This window comes from Gnatocerus cornutus, chromosome 4 (assembly GCF_029298725.1).
Source record: "Gnatocerus cornutus isolate USDA-ARS CGAHR chromosome 4, icGnaCorn1.1, whole genome shotgun sequence".
Lineage (NCBI taxonomy): Eukaryota > Metazoa > Arthropoda > Insecta > Coleoptera > Tenebrionidae > Gnatocerus > Gnatocerus cornutus.
Window position 1 is genome coordinate 1,850,432 of NC_142236.1, and position 18,143 is coordinate 1,868,574.

At 40.5% G+C, this 18,143-nt stretch overlaps 3 protein-coding genes across 6 annotated transcripts; 2 read left to right on the forward strand and 1 right to left on the reverse strand.

Moving 5' to 3' along the window:
- Positions 1-1,168: 1,168 nt before the first annotated feature.
- LOC148175844 (kanadaptin) lies at positions 1,169-3,782 on the reverse strand. The gene is made up of 6 exons (XM_088034628.1): positions 3,530-3,782; positions 3,278-3,491; positions 3,105-3,234; positions 2,138-2,663; positions 1,935-2,089; positions 1,169-1,889 (listed from the first exon to the last, which is right to left on the reverse strand). Exons 1-6 carry the CDS (start codon positions 3,696-3,698, stop codon positions 1,200-1,202), a joined length of 1,884 nt encoding a protein of 627 aa, XP_087890754.1. The 5' UTR covers positions 3,699-3,782; the 3' UTR covers positions 1,169-1,199.
- A 901-nt stretch (positions 3,783-4,683) lies between these two features.
- Positions 4,684-17,600, forward strand: stac (C2 and C2B_Munc13-like domain-containing protein staccato). Of its 3 annotated transcripts, XM_088033751.1 has the most exons (9): positions 4,684-4,867; positions 5,225-5,386; positions 11,162-11,417; positions 14,201-14,544; positions 14,585-16,010; positions 16,061-16,135; positions 16,181-16,504; positions 16,550-17,381; positions 17,430-17,600. In XM_088033751.1, the coding sequence occupies exons 1-9, from the start codon at positions 4,716-4,718 to the stop codon at positions 17,519-17,521; spliced, it is 3,663 nt and encodes a 1,220-aa protein (XP_087889877.1). In that variant the 5' UTR covers positions 4,684-4,715; the 3' UTR covers positions 17,522-17,600. The 3 variants fall into 3 exon arrangements, with proteins under 3 accessions (XP_087889877.1, XP_087889879.1, XP_087889878.1); XM_088033753.1 differs by lacking the exons at positions 4,684-4,867; positions 5,225-5,386 and adding an exon at positions 5,715-5,938; XM_088033752.1 differs by lacking the exons at positions 4,684-4,867; positions 5,225-5,386 and adding an exon at positions 6,874-7,157.
- Positions 5,920-9,832, forward strand: Ssadh (succinic semialdehyde dehydrogenase). Of its 2 annotated transcripts, none has more exons than XM_088033754.1 (2): positions 5,920-5,938; positions 7,859-9,832. In XM_088033754.1, the coding sequence occupies exon 2, from the start codon at positions 7,959-7,961 to the stop codon at positions 9,444-9,446; it is 1,488 nt and encodes a 495-aa protein (XP_087889880.1). In that variant the 5' UTR covers positions 5,920-5,938; positions 7,859-7,958; the 3' UTR covers positions 9,447-9,832. The 2 variants fall into 2 exon arrangements, with proteins under 2 accessions (XP_087889880.1, XP_087889881.1); XM_088033755.1 differs by lacking the exon at positions 5,920-5,938 and adding an exon at positions 7,140-7,157.
- Positions 17,601-18,143: the final 543 nt, after the last annotated feature.

Consider the following 18,143-nt stretch of genomic DNA (forward strand, 5'->3'; position numbering starts at 1 on the left):
CGTTAACAAAACCGGGATGTACCAGAAGACACTACACAGTGCCAACATAGCTAAGAACAAGTAGCAAGTGGTTTTACAAACTTTAACACAGAATTCGAGAAGCTTCTTCGGTTCTTCGTCTCGGGGGATAAATCGAGAGTCTGCGAAGAAGTTGATGCACTTCTTAATCTTCACTCCTCGGAGGAGAAACGGTAGCATTTTCAAACAAGTCATGAAGACGTTTTGTCCGAAAATTAAACTGTAGAAAGTGCTCATGTTGAATGATTGAGTTAAAATCAGACGAATGTAGATGAAAACTAGTACAATAATCATGAGAAAGAAGTAGAGGAGATAAGAGCGCAGTTTGTAGATTTTTGGTGGTTTTTCCGGAGGGTACAATCCGAGAAATTCCATTATTCCAAAGACACTACCAAAACTCAGGGTTATCACGTCTTCCATTGAACACACTGATTCTTCTGGCGACAACACGACCACTGACGGATGTTATTCTACCAAGAAATTATATAGTTTTTCCAACTTCGTTTATCAATAAGTAAATTATACCCCTTTGTAATAAATGCCACACCTTCTAGCAATAACATCAAAGAACATTCAGCGGAAATAAAAAACTTTGTTTCAAGGGTGCATTTATTGAGAGTGGAAAACTCTTTTTCAAAGGTGCATTTAATAGGAGGAAAAATCAAACATTCATAAAGGTACAGGACATCAATATTTGATGTATATTTAATTATTCAAGTGAACGTTTTTATTTTTCCAACAGTCAGGCAGACAATGGATATTAAAGGAATAATTATAAAGCATAATAAAATAATTTGGTAGTTTGTGATGATTGACTAAAAGATTCAGTTCGTGGCAGAAACTTAAACCCTAGAGTTTAAAAGAAACTTTCTTTTTAGCGCAACTGAATTGTCTAAATTGTAATTAAAGAAGTACTAATTACGTAAGTTGGTAGAAAAATGACCAATCAAACTGCACGCAATATTGAAACAAATTAATTAAATTAGAGAACCACTGCAGAAAACTTTAATTGCTCATTTCAGGAACCGCAGTTGGCTGTTAAAATTGGTGCCAAATGGCAAGCTTTGAAACTTGAATTGGGTTGGCAACCGTGCGCCATTTAATTTTTAACAACTTTTGACCACTTTGAAGAAGGAAATAAAAGCGCCAATAATTCTATAAGACTTTATTAATAAACAAATTTAATATCCATATTTTTCGTTGAGCGACGTCCGCCCGTCCCCAGTCTGTCCACTCGGTGGTACCCACATATTGTAATCCTCTTTATTAGCGTCCTCTTCGTACCCTTTCTGCTTCTGAATTTCCGCCTTCTCCTGCTTCTGTTGAATCCGCCTCTGATTCTTCCTCCTGTTCCTCTCGGGAGCCACTTCATTTTTTTTACCTTCTTCAGGTTTCGGCTCGACCACCGGACTAGGTATCCTCTCTATCGTCTCTTTCGCCACTACTTCTTCTTCCTCTTCTTCCTCCTCGTCGTCCACCCTACTAATAGTAGCTTCCACTTCCACACTTTTAGTTGGTCGTTCTAATTTAACTTTCTTCCGTTTTCCAAACATCGGCAAGGTTTTTTTATCCACATCCTTGGTACTTTGACTGTACTGCGGTACTAAAGGAGGCAAAGCCGCAGGTTTCGCTAGATTAATCAATTTGATCAAACCAGCATGGTCTTGTTTCAACCTGAACAACTCCGCTTTGAGTTTAGAAACTGACTTTTTGCTCGGTTTTGACTGGTTCAGTTCCAACATGAACGAATCTAAAGAATCGGCTGGTTCCGACGCCCCTGCGTCTTCCCCCGCGGCTAGTTTGTTTTGAGCGTCGGCCACTTCAATTTGGAGCTTCTGAATTGAAGTGTTGAGGTTCTTTTCCTTCTCCATCTGCAAAAACGAGTGTCTCCAAACGCAACAACAGTACCAACTTACCAAGCTCTCGTACGTCTCCGCCTTCTGTGGTACCTTCGCGTGCATCCGCATCTCCCTCTTCTTCTCAACAGTGCCCGTGCGGTCTAAGAAGGTGTCGTCGTCGCTGTCGTAATAGTCGTTTTCTTCCCAGTTCTTCGGTTTTCGCTTCTTAGACTCTGAAAGAAAACGGTCAATTATCATGGTAGTACCACCATGGTACGTACCATGAGTAGCTTGTCTTAACACTCCGTGGCGGTCTAGAATCCTGCACGCCTCTAAAGCGCATTGAATAACCGCCTCTTTCTTCTTCCCTTTGTGGAAAACCTCGGCGAAGATGGGACGCCCCATTTCATCATCAATGGGCAATTCGACTTTGCAGAGGAACTGCCCTAGACCTTGCTCGTTGCAATCGTACTCCAATTCCAACCCCTCGCGTTCGAAGAACCCCCTCAACGCTTTTTTGGGGTTGTCTAAGTAGAGCTCCTCGTTGTTCGTCTGCGCGTAAGGATTCTCACTCAAATCCGTCTCTTCATCGGCGTCCTCCCCCAACCCCCAGTCAACCCCTCGATCTTCCTCCCTTTTCTTCTTTTCTTCGGCCATGCGGATGTCTTCGTCGCGTCGCCGCAACTCTTCATCTCGTTTTTGTTTGAGTTCGGTGACGGTGAGCGCGGATTCTTCTTCCGCGTCTTCGCTGGGTCCGTTGAGGATGTAAGAGCGCGTGCTGCAGCCGAGCTTCAACATATGGCCGACCTGGAAACCATAGTAACATCGATCAAACTTCAGTCAAAATGGAGAAGAAGCGAAAGAACGAGAAGAACTTGTCGACGCGGGATGATTCCTTTGATAAGCTGAGGAGTCTCTTCCTGAAGACTGAAGAAATGAAGGAGGAGTCCAAGACAAGGAGTCGGGAAATGGAGGAGCAGTTCCAGGAGCTCCACGAGAGGTTGAAAACGAGCTCCGGGTTTTTAGACCATGTCAAGAAAAGCATTGAGAATGTTAAGTTCTCGCACCAGAAGAACGTCGCCGAAGGCGACCAAACCAGGGAAGAAATAGAGAAACAGATTGAAGAGATCAAAGCGAATGTGGAGAGACTCCAGGGGAGAGTCCGGGAGGAGCGACCAAAGCCCCGGACGTACCAGGAGGCCTTCGCCGAGGTGCTGGCGTCGCTTGAAGCTTTGGGGCAAGACTCACCTTAATCCGGACATAACTCCTGGGTTTCAGTCTGTTCTTATTCAGGAACGTTCCATGGGTGCTTTCCAAATCATAAATGTAAAACCCACGATCAACTTCATCATTTCTGTATTGTAAGACGGCGTGGTACCTAAAACTTTCTGTAAAATCGAAAATACAACCTAAACCAGTACCTGGAGATCGTTGGATGTTGCATGCAAACATCACAATTCCCTAACCGGCCAAAAACCCAAAACGGCCGCCCCGTTAAGTGAATAGTCTCAATGATAGCCCCACTTTTCAACACCTCCAGAATGTAATCCTGCGAGGCGTCAGGGACTGCAGACCACGGCGGGGGCTCATACGGTCGCGTTGCTTTACTCTCAGGCGTCTCTGAAACTTGCGGCACTACTAAACCTCACTTGGGGGCCCAATTCAACACTCACCGTTCGTCTCCGCTTCTTCAACAGGGCTCTCGGTGACAACTGGAGGAACGACAGTTTTTAACTTCTTGGGGAGCTTCCCAATCTTGCCCACAAGCATCGGCTGGTTCGGCTTCTTAAACAGCGACGTTGGGGCATTTTTAGGGGGCTCCGGCTCAGGGGGTTCTTCCATAGAGGTGCGAAGTGACGCTCCGATTGGACTTGGGGCAAAGGGTGGAAACCACCTGTGTTTTCTAGAAGGAGCTTTTTTTTGTTTGTATACGAAATTTGGCGTTTTTTCAGTTTGAACATAACCTCAAACGTCACCTGCGTCAACAAGGGTTCCGCGCAAGTCCAAAAGGTACGCACGCTATTGGTCGGATTTTTTGTCAAATTTTTAAAATGCGGCGCGAAAGCTTTAGAAGGTTTGCGATTGCGCTTTTCGTTCGCATTGTGGTTTGTTATCGTTGCGAAAAATCGATTGAATTAGATTTTGAAACCTGATTTTTGCGACTTTCCTAATACTTCAAATTCGAAATATTTAATACTTGATTCTTATAGGAAAAAGCACAAGAATAACGATGGTGAAAACCCCATCTTGATATCTGTTATAGTTTTGGAGATATTTAGCTTCCAAAATAAAAAAAAAGTTTCAAAAACCATAAGGTGGCTATTTTTTGGTTATAAAATTTTTCAAAAAAATTTTGAAATTGAGTTAAGACCTTATTTTTATGAAAAAAACGCGAGAAAAACGATTTTGAAAACCGCAAATTGGTACCTGTCGTAGTTTCTGAGATATCGAGCGTTAAACATTCTAAAAATTTACTATCCGAAACTTTCTTTGCTTGTAATTCAGTTATTGTTGATATACGTGAATGTACTGTACATTTTTGAATTTTGCGTGAAATTCTGCGTGAAATGAGCACCAATAACTTCCAAAATTAACGATGCAGCGACTCCCTTCGACTACACCAACATCGTGCATGTCGCAAATGCCCATTTACAGTTACTCTCATTACTAATTGTCCAAGAACTTGTAAAGTTCAAAGCGGAAATCCCCCTCTGCCCATTGTTCCGCTTTTATGTGCGATCGCTCATCCGCGGGTAAATGCACGTTTTAACAGTTCAAAAATAGTAAACAAACCTAGTGTTCCCAAAAACTCAGTATTTCACTCGCCATTTCAAAAATCTCAGTAAAACACCGACCGCAATGTGCGAAGAAGATAATTTCTACATCCGCAGCTTAGAACTGCATAAATTGTCACTAAATCCTTACAACGAGTGCTTTCTGAAAAGGTCAAACGCTGTGCGACGAAGAAGACGACCAGTGGTGAAATTCCGGGAACGCAGTTTTTCTAAAAGGTATTGAACTCGCCCCATTTTTCGTTTTATTATGCAATTTTTGTTCCGCTCGGTACTGATAGCGCCGCCACCGGAGTGGAACCGGCAAAAAGGTGGACGCTCTCTTGAATATTTTAAAATTATATCACGTGCTATTACAGAACCATATAATTACTAAAAAATTGCTGCATCTCGATAATGGCAGAAATGACGCATTCTGGCCATCCGGTAAGGTATATTTGACCATCCGGAGTAATAATCAGTCATATGAGTTGATATCGCTTCAGGATAACACGATGGAGATGGCATCACGTTATTTCGATTTCATTCAGTAATTATTTTTTTAACTCTCTCATTGTTTGTTTCGTTGTTTTGTAGGAAACTGAAGAATGTTAGTCTTCCGGTACCGGAAATTAAGGGGGAGAAGATCAAGCATCTTCTGCAAGGGAAGTTCTTGAAGATGTCGTACAGCAAGGAGGTACTAATTCCGAAATTTCTACTGTGGAAGTACAGAAAGATTCATCCTTTGAAAGGAATAAGGTAAGAAATTAATTAGTCCCGAGCTTAATTATCAATAAAAATTGATTAAAACGATGAATTATTGCCAATAGAGTCTGCACAAGGTTATTTCTTTAATCGAATTTCTTTCTAATTCGTTTTAATTAGTACGTCGAATTTTTTTCACTTTTTGTGTCAGAGTGGCAATAAATCTCACGCGTATTGTTACAGTAAGTGGCGCGAAAATCAAAAAAACTCTCAACACCACTGGAATTCCACCTGTCACTTAACCCGCATAATTTGGGAGATCCCAAGTCCTTCCCGCTGACGTCACCTCGCATTTCCTCCTCTTATCTTCAGTTTTCTGCCGCTATATTTAACCCAGCGCAAAACAAAACATTCATTGTATTTATAAGCATCAAGGATTTCTTCTGAGCGCGGTTTTTCTTTCGTGATCAAGCACAATTTGATGGTTCATGTGAAGTACGACAAATTAGTGTGTGAGTGATTCGTAGTCACGATGGACGCGCCAGGAGAAGAGATTTTGTACAAGAAGTTGAAACGGCAGAATTCGATGGAAATCCCGAATAAGAGGTAGGAAAATGTGCGCGTTTTCTTCAAGACCGAGCGAAGCGTGAAGATAATTGCTTCGGAAAATATAGTGATTAGATTGAGTTGAGGAATTGCGATGTTTTCGAAAAATCGCATCAAGAAACGGGTTCCGGGTACATCTCAAGATTACATAATTTTAGTGGTCCCACAAGATTATTCTGTAAACAAAGTTAGATTGGTACTGAAGGTTAACATCAAATCTTCAAGTTTTTTCACACTTTTTGTGAGGCTTCGGAATTTGGAGATAGTTGGCGACTTGTTCGGTGACAACAGTTTGCAACAGTTGCGAAACGTCAAACTCGAGAGGTACCAACATGAAAAAAATTCCAGGTCTTCGTTTTTCACATTTTCCGCTCTTAAATGTCAAATTCGACTACCAACAACACGAAAAATAATTATAATTTATTGGTACTGAAAGAATTTGCCTTAAATGTCAAATTCGAGTACCAACAACACGAAAAATAATTATAATTTATTGGTACTGAAAGAATTTGCGGTTTGTTCGTTGACAAATTAATTATGACAGTTGTGGAACGTCAAACTCGAGAGGTACCAACATGAAAAAAATTCCAGGTCTTCGTTTTTCACATTGCCGGCTTTAAATGTCAAATTCGATTATCACCAACACAAAAAAAAAAAGATACTGATAGAATTGAATTTTTTTTTGTGAAACGTCAAATTCAAGAATTACCAACATGAAAAAAATGTCAGGCTTCCGTTGTTTACATTTTTTCGCCAAACACGGGTACTACCAACTTGAAAAAAATTACAAGCCTCTTCTAGACTCTCTATTTATAGCCACAGACAATTTATCATTTCCGTGGTGTTATCCCGCTTCCGCGTCACGCGCGTGATTCCCCATCAAGCTATGGTACCATTTCAATCCATTTCATCCAATTATACCACCGTGGGAGTGCGTAACTTGTTGGACACAAACCGCTCATCTATAAAACTCGGTTTCCTACTCTCATATTGACGAAGGTCAGAGTTTGGTTTGCACTTCAAACACAATTTCTTTAAATAGCTGATTTGCATAGTACCGCTGGTACCTGTTAGTCAGTTTTGCCGAGACAAGTTTTTGACAAGACAAGAGTTTTGTGGTATAAAAAATGGATATGGAAACGGAAGATTTAATGTGGAAGAACATCTACACAAGACTTCAAAGCCAGAAATCCGAGGACCATACAGACCACGAATTGAGGTAAATTTTGATAAGACCATGTGGGTACTTTCTATGAATTCTGTGTTGCAACGCGGATTTAGGCCTGAGCTATTAAGGTGTAAAAAGATCACTTTTATATTTAGATTTGTGTACACTGCTACAGTTTGATGACTCATAAATTTCAAAAGAACTGTCAACAAATTGTTGGAGTGCGAACTCCGGAACTATAACAACAGAAGGATTTCACAGGTTTTAATCCAATTAAATAGAGCGCGGCCTTGACGCTACTAAAATTTGGTGGAAACTGAAATTACTAAATTCGGTGAACGCAGATGCGTTGGTGGAGATTGAGTAATTTAGTCAAAAGTGATTAACATACAATGAAGTCTTGTGGTGACCCTGAGATAAACTTTGAATCTGAAACATTAATTAATGGATTACATGTATTTATCAATGATAACTCCAATTATTTTTAGATTTATTATTATTATTATGTTGGTCGCACTGGAAGTTGACGTTGAGCATTCTAAATAACGCCTGCTAGACAATTATCTTTAATTATTTTAATTATTTGCATTTTTCAAAAAAAAGATGGCGGTTTGGTGACACCTGACCTCTCGACCAATCAAAATCGCCAATCAGTACTCCTCTAGGCATTCAATAAACTCTCTGTTTTGACGTTTCGAACGTCACTTTGACATTTCCCTCGTTTGAGGTTATGTAAAGTCTTTAATTTTCAGATGGGAATAAATTAAAATGACATTGAAGAGGTCACTCCGATTGTTGCTATTATCTCTAAAGTTTACTGTCTCGTCTTAATTTTATCACCAAAATCCCAAAATGTTGCGATCTATTTACTCGCGTGTGGGTCTTCAAGTCCGCACGATGCACCTCCTTCACGACAAGGCGTACATAAACGGGCAATGGGTCTCCGCAGCCAAAAGCTTCAAAGTAACGAATCCAGCCACCGGCGAAGTGATCGGCACCGCCCCCGACTTGACCGCGAAAGACGCTCAAACCGCCATCCAAGCCGCCCACAGCGCCTTCCAAACCTGGCAAGACACCACGGCGAAGGAACGCGCTCATTACCTGCGAAAATGGTTCGATTTGATGGTACAGCACCAGGAGGACTTGGCGAAGATTGTCACCGCAGAAGCCGGAAAACCACTGGTGGAGGCTCGCGGTGAAGTCACGTATGGAAACTCCTTCGTTGAGTTCTTTTCCGAGGAAGCCCGGAGGATTCAAGGGGAGATTATCCCGAGTCCTGTCGCCAACAGGAAGATTTTAGTGGAGAAACAACCGATTGGAGTTGCGGGGTTGATAACACCGTGGAATTTCCCCCACGCGATGATCACAAGGAAAGCGGGGGCTGCGTTGGCGGCGGGCTGCACCTGTGTGATCAAACCGGCGGAAGACACGCCGTTTACCGCGCTGGCGTTGATGGAGTTGGCGGAGGCGGCGGGGATCCCGAAAGGGGTCCTCAACGTGGTGACGAGCAGCAGGGAACATGCTGCAGAAATCGGGAATTTGTTGTGTCAGAGCCCGCTGGTCGCGGGGATCTCCTTCACGGGGTCCACCCAAGTGGGGAAACTCCTCTACAAGCAGTGCTCCTCTGGCATCAAACGGTTGGGGCTCGAGCTTGGAGGAAACGCTCCTTTTATAGTTTACAACACCGCAGATATCGATAAAGCAGTGAAAGGAGCCATGGCGTCGAAATTCCGCAACTGCGGTCAAACTTGCGTTGCTTCAAACCGCTTCCTTGTCCAAAACGACGTCTATGACGCCTTCGTGGCGAAACTCCTCGAAGAAGTCAAGAGTTTGAAGCTCGGAAACGGCGTCGAAACTGGCGTCACCGTCGGTCCTTTAATCAACGACGCCCAGCTTCATAAAGTCGCAGATTTGGTCAAGGACGCCGTCTCCAAAGGCGCTAAAGTGTTATCCGGAGGCAAAGGCGCCCCCCAGGTCGGTAACCTCTTCTACGAACCGACTGTCTTAACCGACATCAAAGAGAATATGAAAGTCTACACTGAGGAAGTCTTCGGTCCGGTGGTTAACATCCTCCGATTCAACACCGAAGAAGAGAGCATCGCCATAGCGAATAACACAGAACGAGGGTTAGCAGGGTACTTCTATTCTCAGGACGTTGGTCAGATCTTTAGAGTGGCCAGAAAACTAGAAGTTGGGATGTGTGGGGTTAATGAAGGGATGATTTCAACAGCGGAAGCGCCTTTTGGAGGGGTGAAAGAGTCGGGGTTGGGGCGAGAAGGATCCCATCACGGGATAGAAGATTTTGTTTATTTAAAGTATATCAGCTTAGGGAATTTGTAATTTAATTTTCCATGAATGCGAAGGTTTATATCCTCATTAGTTTTAAGCCTAATTAAATAAGATAAGAATTGTTAACTGACGCATCTCATCACGAGATTTTCATATCAGTTTGTGGTAATCATGAAGCGATTTCGAGCTGTAGCCCAAAGAGAAATATGTAGGCACCAACCCCTTACCAGGTACTTTCTTGATTAGTTAATTAACTAAATATTTGTTAATAAATGGCACTAAATTTACGTTTAGTGGCTCTGTCAAGTACTAGATTAATCATAAGTGTCATAAAAAGTCTTCCATCACAACGTCTTCCATTGTAAATTATGCAGATTGTTGTTGCAAATCCGAAACTTTATACATTTATTTTCTTTAATTAAAGTTCCTATGTGTTACGATTGTTTTAATGCAACTTCCGGTTTATTTTCCTCATCATTTCCTTTTTTCTTCGATTAATTGCTCCTTGACTTACTCAGTATCCGTGACCAATTACAAAATTATGAGCCGAAGCAGTGCAAAATTTAAAAATTCTAATTTTACAAATTGTATTTGGGAGGCTTAGATTTGTTTTTATGTTGGTGGCACTGAAATTGAAAAATTCAGATTTAAATTTACTTCGATGTTTATCACTATTTAAAACAGAGACGGATTAATTATTTTGACCAATTTTGGCTCCAATTGATTTTTTTCGGATTTTCTTGTACTCTGACAGTTTCTTAACTTTTTTTTTAGAGTGTTAAAATCTTCTTTCTTGTCTTTTTCTTCTTTTAAATGATCTTTAATTCTTTTGAACTTTCATCTATCTTAAATTCTTTTAACATTATCTTACTCTGTACTATTTTTTATAATTATCGTTTCATTTTTCCAAATTTTCGGAAGCTTTTATGTTTCGTTTTTTCTCGATTTTCGTACATTTTCAAATTTTTTTCCAGACTCTTGTTCTCTTAAATTTCTTTAGATATTTATTGATGATTGGTTTTAATTTCCCAAAGAATGTTTAAAATTCTCTAAATTGTTGGATTTTAGATTTTTAGAATTTCTTCAGAATTTCCAGATTTTCCTTAACTTATCTCTAGATTTCTTACAAATTCTCGGTGGTTTTTCTCATTTTTTTTGTTTTTTTTTTTTAGTTTTTCTAAATTCCAAATTTTCGACATTTCTTCGATTTTTGGTGCTTTATACTCATTTCGACAGTCTTCAAATGATAAATTTTCAAAAAAAAAATTTTTTTTGTTTGTTTTTTTTTGCGGTATATTGAATTATTTGGTGCTGTGGATTTTTTCATATTTTTTATTTATTATTGGTGGTTAGATTCTCTGAAATTTCGATAGATCTTCGTAATCTTCTGGTTTTCGTTTCCATTCTTTTAAATTTTTTAAACTTACATTTTCTTCTTCTTGATTTTCGTACATTCTCTTAAATTTTCTTTGATTTCTTTAGATTTTTTTAGCTTCCGAAAATTGCTCTTGGCTTTAATTCTCCGAAATATCGGTAAATGCTCTAAATTGGTGGGTTTTCTAGGCATTTTAGATTTTCTCTAGATTTTTCTTCTGTTTTAGATTTTTAGATTTTTCTTCTACGATTCTTAGTTTTTTTTGCGACTTTAATTTCATTAAACTCAAGGAAATCTTTTTAGTTCATTTTGGAATTTTCGAACTGGCTTAAATTCCCTAAGAATTCCTTTAGATTGTTCACAAATAGACACAAATTTTCAATTTTTTCAGAATCCAGCAGGTCGATGGCGGTTTTTTCGAGAAATTCGGCAATCTTTTCCGCGAGCAGGCTGTGCTCATCGAGACTCGCGAAACCCAAGAAAAAGAGGAAGTCGCCGAAATCGCCGCCCTTGTCAGAGCCGACGAACCCATAGACACCGACAATTATAAAACTTTGGCTTCAGACAGCGACACGGAAGTCAAAAGCTTGGCTTCGGACTTGGGAGAGGAAAAGTACAAGACTGAATTAATCTCCGCCGCATTTAATGTGAGTAAAAATAAAACCTCAGCCATTCTTATTAGTGTGCACCTGAACTTGAATTGACTTTTATGGGGGCGAAGGATTTCACAGTAAATATTTAGCGGGGTTTTGACGTCACTGTTTGTTTAGTTTTGGGGGCAATTTCGAAATTATCTTCCCGGATGGACTCGAAATCAAAATAAACGAGAATTTTATGGTGCGTCTCAACACGGGTTTAATTAGGGTAATTAATTGAGGTGGTTTAGGGTAAAAATAACAGCCGCATTGACCTAAAAATGGGATTTTCGAAACCATCGAAAATATCGCGGTATTTATATCCCACTCTTGATCTTTCTCAAGCGGATTCCGCATCGCTCTAATGTAAAAAAGCAATAAAGCAAAGAGGTACGATCGTTTTTTCGCCAATTTCTCGGCACTAACTACCGCTGGGAATAAAAATAAACTCAACGAAAGTTAATACAGTTCTCAAACCTCCCATGATTGATTCGTAAATAGAATACGTCACGTTCTTTTTTAAAAATCGAATTGATTCCCCGTGATAGAAGAGCTCTCTTTACGCCATACAGAATATTAATGTCAGTCACGCAACTTGACCAGAATAGATTTGGCACATAGAGTTAAACTTGATTAGTCTCTACCCTGTGTTAAAAGCGCACACTGGTCTTTGCAAGTACACGGGAAGACACCCTTTTTTGATCGATTACCTGGTGCATTATGACGAGTTTTCCATCGATCGCCTAAGAAAATTAAACAAAATGATGAGAGCGAGTGTGTCGGAGTGCAGCTTGAACGGAAATGTGAGAGTTAAAGGGAAAGGATGTGCCACCCTGCCCAGGAAGAACTTCCGGGGGGTGAAAAAGGACGAGCTGCGGAGGCAGACGAGCATGTACCTCGCGTCCATGACCGTAAGCTTTGAAATATAATAAGCGGTTTTACTTCATTCGGACATGTTGGTAGCACTGTCTTGAATGTCAAAGTCTGCCGTTTTTGGAAATTTTTAATTTGGAAACATTACAATTGGTAGCACTGAAGGCACCTTTTTTTAATTCTTTTTGGAGGGTTAAAATCTCCTTCCTTTTCGCAGATTTTCTTAAATTGTCTTCAATTCTTTTAAATTATCTGTGATTCTCTTGAATCTTCATCATCTATTTTAAATTCTTTTAACATTGTTTTAGATTGTACTACTTTTTTATAATTGTCTTAAACGTTTTTTTTTAGATTTTATTAGTTTTTCTTAGATTCTATTGAATTATTTTTGATTACATTAAATTCTTCGAGATTTGGATTGATTATTGTGTATCTTCTGGTTTTCGTTTGATTTTTTCAAATTTTTTGAAGGTTTTACATTCTCTTTCTTTTAGATTCTTTTTTTCTTGATTTTCGTACATTCTCTAATTTTTTTTGCTGCTTCTTGAAGGTGTTCTCTTAAATTTCTTTTAATTTTTTTGGATTTACTTAGATTGGTTTTAATTCTCCGAAGAATGTTTAAAATTCTCTCAATATTTTTAGGTTTGAGATTTTCCTCAGAATTTCCAAATTTTTCTTAACTTGTCTTTAGATTTCTTACAAATTCTGGGTAGTTTTTCTCTTTTTTTTGTTTTCTCTAGATTTTCTTAATTCTAAATTTTCTAGATTTCTTCGTCTTTCTTTAGAAAATGTTATTGTTGGACAGTAATGTTGCCATTTTAGAAATTCTTTTATTTTGGTGCTTTATAGACTCATTTCGACGATTTACAGACGATAAATTTTCACAAAATTTATTTTTTTTGTTTTTTTTTGCGGTATATTAAATTATTTGATGCTGCTTTTTTTTCATATTTTTTGTTTATTATTGGTGGTTAGATTCTCTGAAATTTCGATAGATCTTCGTGGATCTTCTGATCTTCGTTTACATTTTTTAAAATTTTTTTTGCCTTTTGTCTTTTGATTCGTCAAATGTTGTCTTAAATTTAAAACAGGGACGGATTAATTATTTTGACCAATTTCGGCTATTTCCAATTGATTTTTTTTATTTTTTTTTATTTTTTAATAGTTTTTTAATTCATTTTAGCGTATTAAAATCACCTTTCTCTTCGCAGATCTTCTTAAATTGTCTTCAATTCTTTTAAATTATCTTTGATTCTCTTGAATTTTCATCATCTACATATCTTAAATTCTTTTAATATTGTACAATTTTTTTATAGTTGTCCTAAAGGTTTCTCTCTTAGATTTTCTTAGATTCTATTGAATTATCCTTGATTACCTTAAATTCTTTGAGATTTCGATTGATTCTTGTGTATCTTCTGGTTTTTGTTTCATTTTTTTTAATTTTCTGAAGCTTGTACACTTTCTTTCTTTTAGATTCCATTTTTTCTTACATTCTCTAATTTTTTTGCAGTCTTGAAGTTGTTTTCTTCATTTTTTTTTTATTTCTTTAAATTTTCTTAGATTGGTTTTAATTCCTCGAATGTTTAAAATTCTCTAAATTGTTGGGTTTTAGATTTTTAGATTATTTTCTGATCTTTAGATTTTTCTCAGAATTTCCCGATTTTTCTTAACTTATCTTTAGATTCTCGATGGTTTTTTCATTTTTTTTTCTTTAGATTTTCTGAATTCAAAATTTTGACCGTAAGCGTTCAAAAAGAATAGGCGGTTTTGCTCATTCGGACATGTTGGTAGCACTGTCCTGATTAACTATAACTTTAGCACTTTCTTTGAAATTTGGTGAGGTTAATAAAAAACAATCAAAATTTTGGAGAGTTGTAATTTGACAACCTTAAAATTGGTAGCACTGAAGACTCGTTTTTTAGATCGACGAACTGTACGCGGAAATCCTCTACGAAATCCTCAACAACGTTGGCTGCGACGTGAGCGTGGACATCGGCCAAACCGCCCTTATTTCCTACGCCCAAGACGCATTTAAAATCCCGAACAACAAACACCAGCAGATCTTATCCGAAGCCGAGAAGAAGGAAGCCCCCGAGATCATGATAAACGTGGAAGTAATCGAAGCCAAAGACTTGAAATCCAAAGACTCCAACGGACTCAGCGACCCCTTCGTCACTTTATACTTAGCCAGTAATCAAACTCACAGATACAACACTTCGGTGCAGTACGGGACCTTAACACCTCTCTGGGAGGAACACTTTGCTTTGTAAGTAAAACTCCAAGAGCTTCTTCACGTTTCTTTTTAGACCGATTACAGAGAACAATGTCGATGATACTCTGTGTATTGAAGTGTGGGATTTCGACCCCGCCGAGTCCGTGAAGGAGAAGTTTGGGCGCTTCTTCGACGTGAAAGGAGTGAAAGGGATGAGGAAGTTTGTTAAGGAGATTGCGGTGGCGGCGGCGACGGGGCAACACGAGAACGAGCTTATTGGTGTGGCGAAAGTCCCGTTGAACACGATTCCGGCGTCGGGGATGACGATGTGGTACAGTCTAGATAAGAAGAACAAAATCACGAGACAAGGAGTTATCAAAATCCGGATCTCCTTCAGCTCGGAGAAGAACCACCAGGTCGCAGGACAGGAGCACAGGCACATGCTGAGGATTATCCTCCTCCACGAACTGGAGACGTCGAAAGTAGCCCAGTTCTGGTGGTCCGGGATTTTTAGCGCCCAAGGAAACGCTCTTCTCACTCAACACATTGCGCAATCTGGGTTAACACCCACGGAGGTGGCGCTGTGTCAATGGTCTGTCTACGCCTCCGTCCATCAAACACATCCTTTGAGTTTCTCATTGTTCTCCAAGTTGGTGGAGAAGTTGGTGAAACCACAAGCAATCACTTCTGAAGAAGACGTGAAGGTCTTCTGGGACGGAGTGAAGAAGCTCCTACCGTCGTGCTTCTCCATCATTCGCAAGATCCGCAAGAAGGACTTTAAAGACAAAATGACGGTGCAGCAACTCAAAGAGGTGTTAAACATCCTGAAGAACATTCAGATGTTGGACGCTCCCGAAGACTTGGACCTCTTCCCTCAGAACGTGTATCCTTGGATTTCGTACAACGACCAAACGGACATCCTCACTGTGGTGGAAGACGCCGTCCGCCACGGCGCTGATGACTGGTTCAACCACATCGTCGAGAACAACGTGCAGCAGGATGGAGGAAAACTCAACTATTTGATCCAAGCGATTCAGTTGGTGCGCAGCGACCTCCAGAAAGCCCTCGAGTTCTACGACAAACTCTTCCAAGAAGCGTTGAACTTCCAGTACACCAAGACGCTGTACGTTTTCTACCAGGCGAAGATCTCCGCGCTCGCAGAACCTGAAGTTCGCGAGATCTGCAAGAACCTGAAGAAACTCTCTTTTACGGGTTTCTCAACATCAGAGGTCGCCTCCGACGAGTCGCTGAAAGAAGGAACGACGCTCTTCGAGCTGTATTTGGCACTGTACCGGTTTGTGGTGTTGGGGCAAGGGTTGTGTCAAACCGACCATGATGGGTTCCACATCCGGAATTTTTACCAATGGTTTCATGGAGGAGTCGCCCAATGGCTGGACATTGCCGTGTTCAAAGCTTTGCAACGTATTGAAAAAGCCGTGGAATTGGATAATTTAGTCCCAGTGGACGCCACCGTGAAGTACAGTTCTTCCGCCGTGGACACTCTGACGATATTCTACCAGGTGAGGTCTCACTCTTCCGTGGGTGTCTTAAAATGACTGTTTGTTTGTAGGTGAAAGTATTTTGGCAGCAGCTCAACTGGCCGGACGTTGAAGGTTGCTACACGTTCATTGCCAAAATAATTGATGTGAGTCGAATTCTTCTCTTGTATTGTCTTCAGATTCTCTTGTAGGATATCTGCAGGTGTTGCGTTTTCTACGCCGAGCGCATGGCGATGAGGGTCGACGGCATGGGCGACAAACAGAACGTCTACGAGAAGAAGTTCGAAGTTACAGACGAATGGTGCTTGGCCATCAACAACATCGAGTACGTTCGGCAGTCTCTGCAGCCTTTTACTGAAGAACTGGACATGAAGCAAGTCCTGGAGAAGTTGGCGGATCTGAAGAGCGCCATGGAGGCGAAGCGGTGTGAAGACACGCTCGCTAATGTCATTGCCAACGCCATTGACACCGTTCGAAATGAGATCATTGCGCTGTTGGAGATCGTCGTCAAGAAGGTGAGTGAAACTAAGCGATTGTTCCTCTTTGATGGTTGTTTTTAGATGGTACCCTCCATGAAGCGGCTGCTGGTCGAAGGCGCCGAACTCTTCAACCAAGATAGTAATAGCATCGATCGCCTCATGCTCTACGTTGACGAGAATCTTACCACCCTTCATAACGAGCTTAATGAAGAGAACTTCAACAGGATCCTGGAGATCCTCTGGGACAACTTGGGGGACATCCTCAAGGAGATCATCCAGACAAATCTCGACAAGCGGCGCCCGCCTTCGTTCTTCGCCAATCTCCACAAGACTCTCAACCTCATGTTGGGCTCGTTCAAGAACTCCAATCAAACGTACGAATGCGACGAGCTCCGAAGAACAGAAGCGAGGTTGAAAATCCACGGACTGGAGACCAACGATCTCATTCATTTAGTCTACGTAAATTTGTACAAAGAATCAAAAGAGCTAAAAGAGTTCAAGTATGGAGAAGTGTGCATCAGAGCGAAATTCGAGGATAAAACTCTAAGAGTTTCGGTGATCAACGCCCGGAATTTGTTCCCGATGGACTCTAACGGTTGCAGCGACTCTTTTGTACGAATCCATTTGTTGCCGGAGCACAAATTCGGGGGGATTCCCAAACCAAAGACTCAGACTCATTACAAGACTTTGTTTCCGTTGTACGAAGAGGACTTCGTGATAAATCTGCCGGAGGACTACAGACAAGTCGAGGATGGTCTCGTCCTCTTCAGTGTTAAAGACAAGGATTTGTTGGGGTACAACAATCAGTACATTGGGGAGGCTTTTCTGCATTTTAGCGAGATTGATACTTCTGGGGCCGCCCTCTCTGAGTTGCCACAAGTGTACTTGCCTCTAGTTAGGCCGACTGACTTAAGTATGTCTTCAGGGAGATTGTTTTGGTGGTAATCATGGGATTTTACAGGTAATGATGCCGTCGTTGCCCTGGAGAACAGAGTGGGGGACAAACAAGCGAAGGAGTTTCTGAGGAAGTGGCGACAGAGGATGGGGACGTAATTGAAGACTGTTTTTGTGATCTGATCTTGATTCGTATTTTTATGTTATTGAAATAAATAGTCATTTTATTATTAGGGAAGAGACATTTTAACCCCATTTTTCGGACAAAGTGACATTTAGTGACAAGCGGAGTGTTTAGTTTTAGTAGGTTTACCGCAACTGTCAAATCCTTTGTTTATAATGAGTTGCATGCCGTCAACCCATTTTCTGTAATTGTCCCTATTTATGTAATTTCCTGTAGAAACCACAAAGTAAGGATTTCCGGGAACATCACAGGCTTCCCCTCTCCTCTCCTCCCCTAGCTCTAATTCCTATTATTTAGATGTTTTTTACTAATCTGGTGGACTTCAGTTTTAGCAGGTTTGCCGCAACTGTCAAATCCTTCGTATATAATGGGTTGCATAATCTCAACCCGTTTCCTGTAATTGTCCCTATTTTTTTAATTTCCTATAGAAACCACAAAGTTTGGATTTCCGGGACCATCACAAGCTTCCCTTCTCCTGCCCTCGCTCCAATTCCTGCAATTTTCAAGTTCTTCAGCGATCTGGTGACTTTTCGTTTTTACGGTTGGCAGCTAAATCTCGTTGATGGGCGTAACAGTCGTTGTTGACTTTTGAGTCAT

What these genes read in the sequence shown, in the direction of transcription:
- LOC148175844 (XM_088034628.1), bottom strand. Translation starts at nt 3,698, where the DNA reads ATGGAAGAACCCCCTGAGCCGGAGCCCCCTAAAAATGCCCCAACGTCG. An exon ending in TGAAGAAGCGGAGACGAACG is followed by an intron (nt 3,492 to 3,529) that starts GTGAGTGTTGAA and finishes GAGGTTTAGTAG; the next exon opens with TGCCGCAAGTTTCAGAGACG. An exon ending in GGAGTTATGTCCGGATTAAG is followed by an intron (nt 2,664 to 3,104) that starts GTGAGTCTTGCC and finishes TATGGTTTCCAG; the next exon opens with GTCGGCCATATGTTGAAGCT.
- stac (XM_088033751.1), top strand. Translation starts at nt 4,716, where the DNA reads ATGTGCGAAGAAGATAATTTCTACATCCGCAGCTTAGAACTGCATAAA. An exon ending in TAATCTCCGCCGCATTTAAT is followed by an intron (nt 11,418 to 14,200) that starts GTGAGTAAAAAT and finishes CTCGTTTTTTAG; the next exon opens with ATCGACGAACTGTACGCGGA. An exon ending in TCATTGCCAAAATAATTGAT is followed by an intron (nt 16,136 to 16,180) that starts GTGAGTCGAATT and finishes ATTCTCTTGTAG; the next exon opens with GATATCTGCAGGTGTTGCGT.
- Ssadh (XM_088033754.1), top strand. Translation starts at nt 7,959, where the DNA reads ATGTTGCGATCTATTTACTCGCGTGTGGGTCTTCAAGTCCGCACGATG.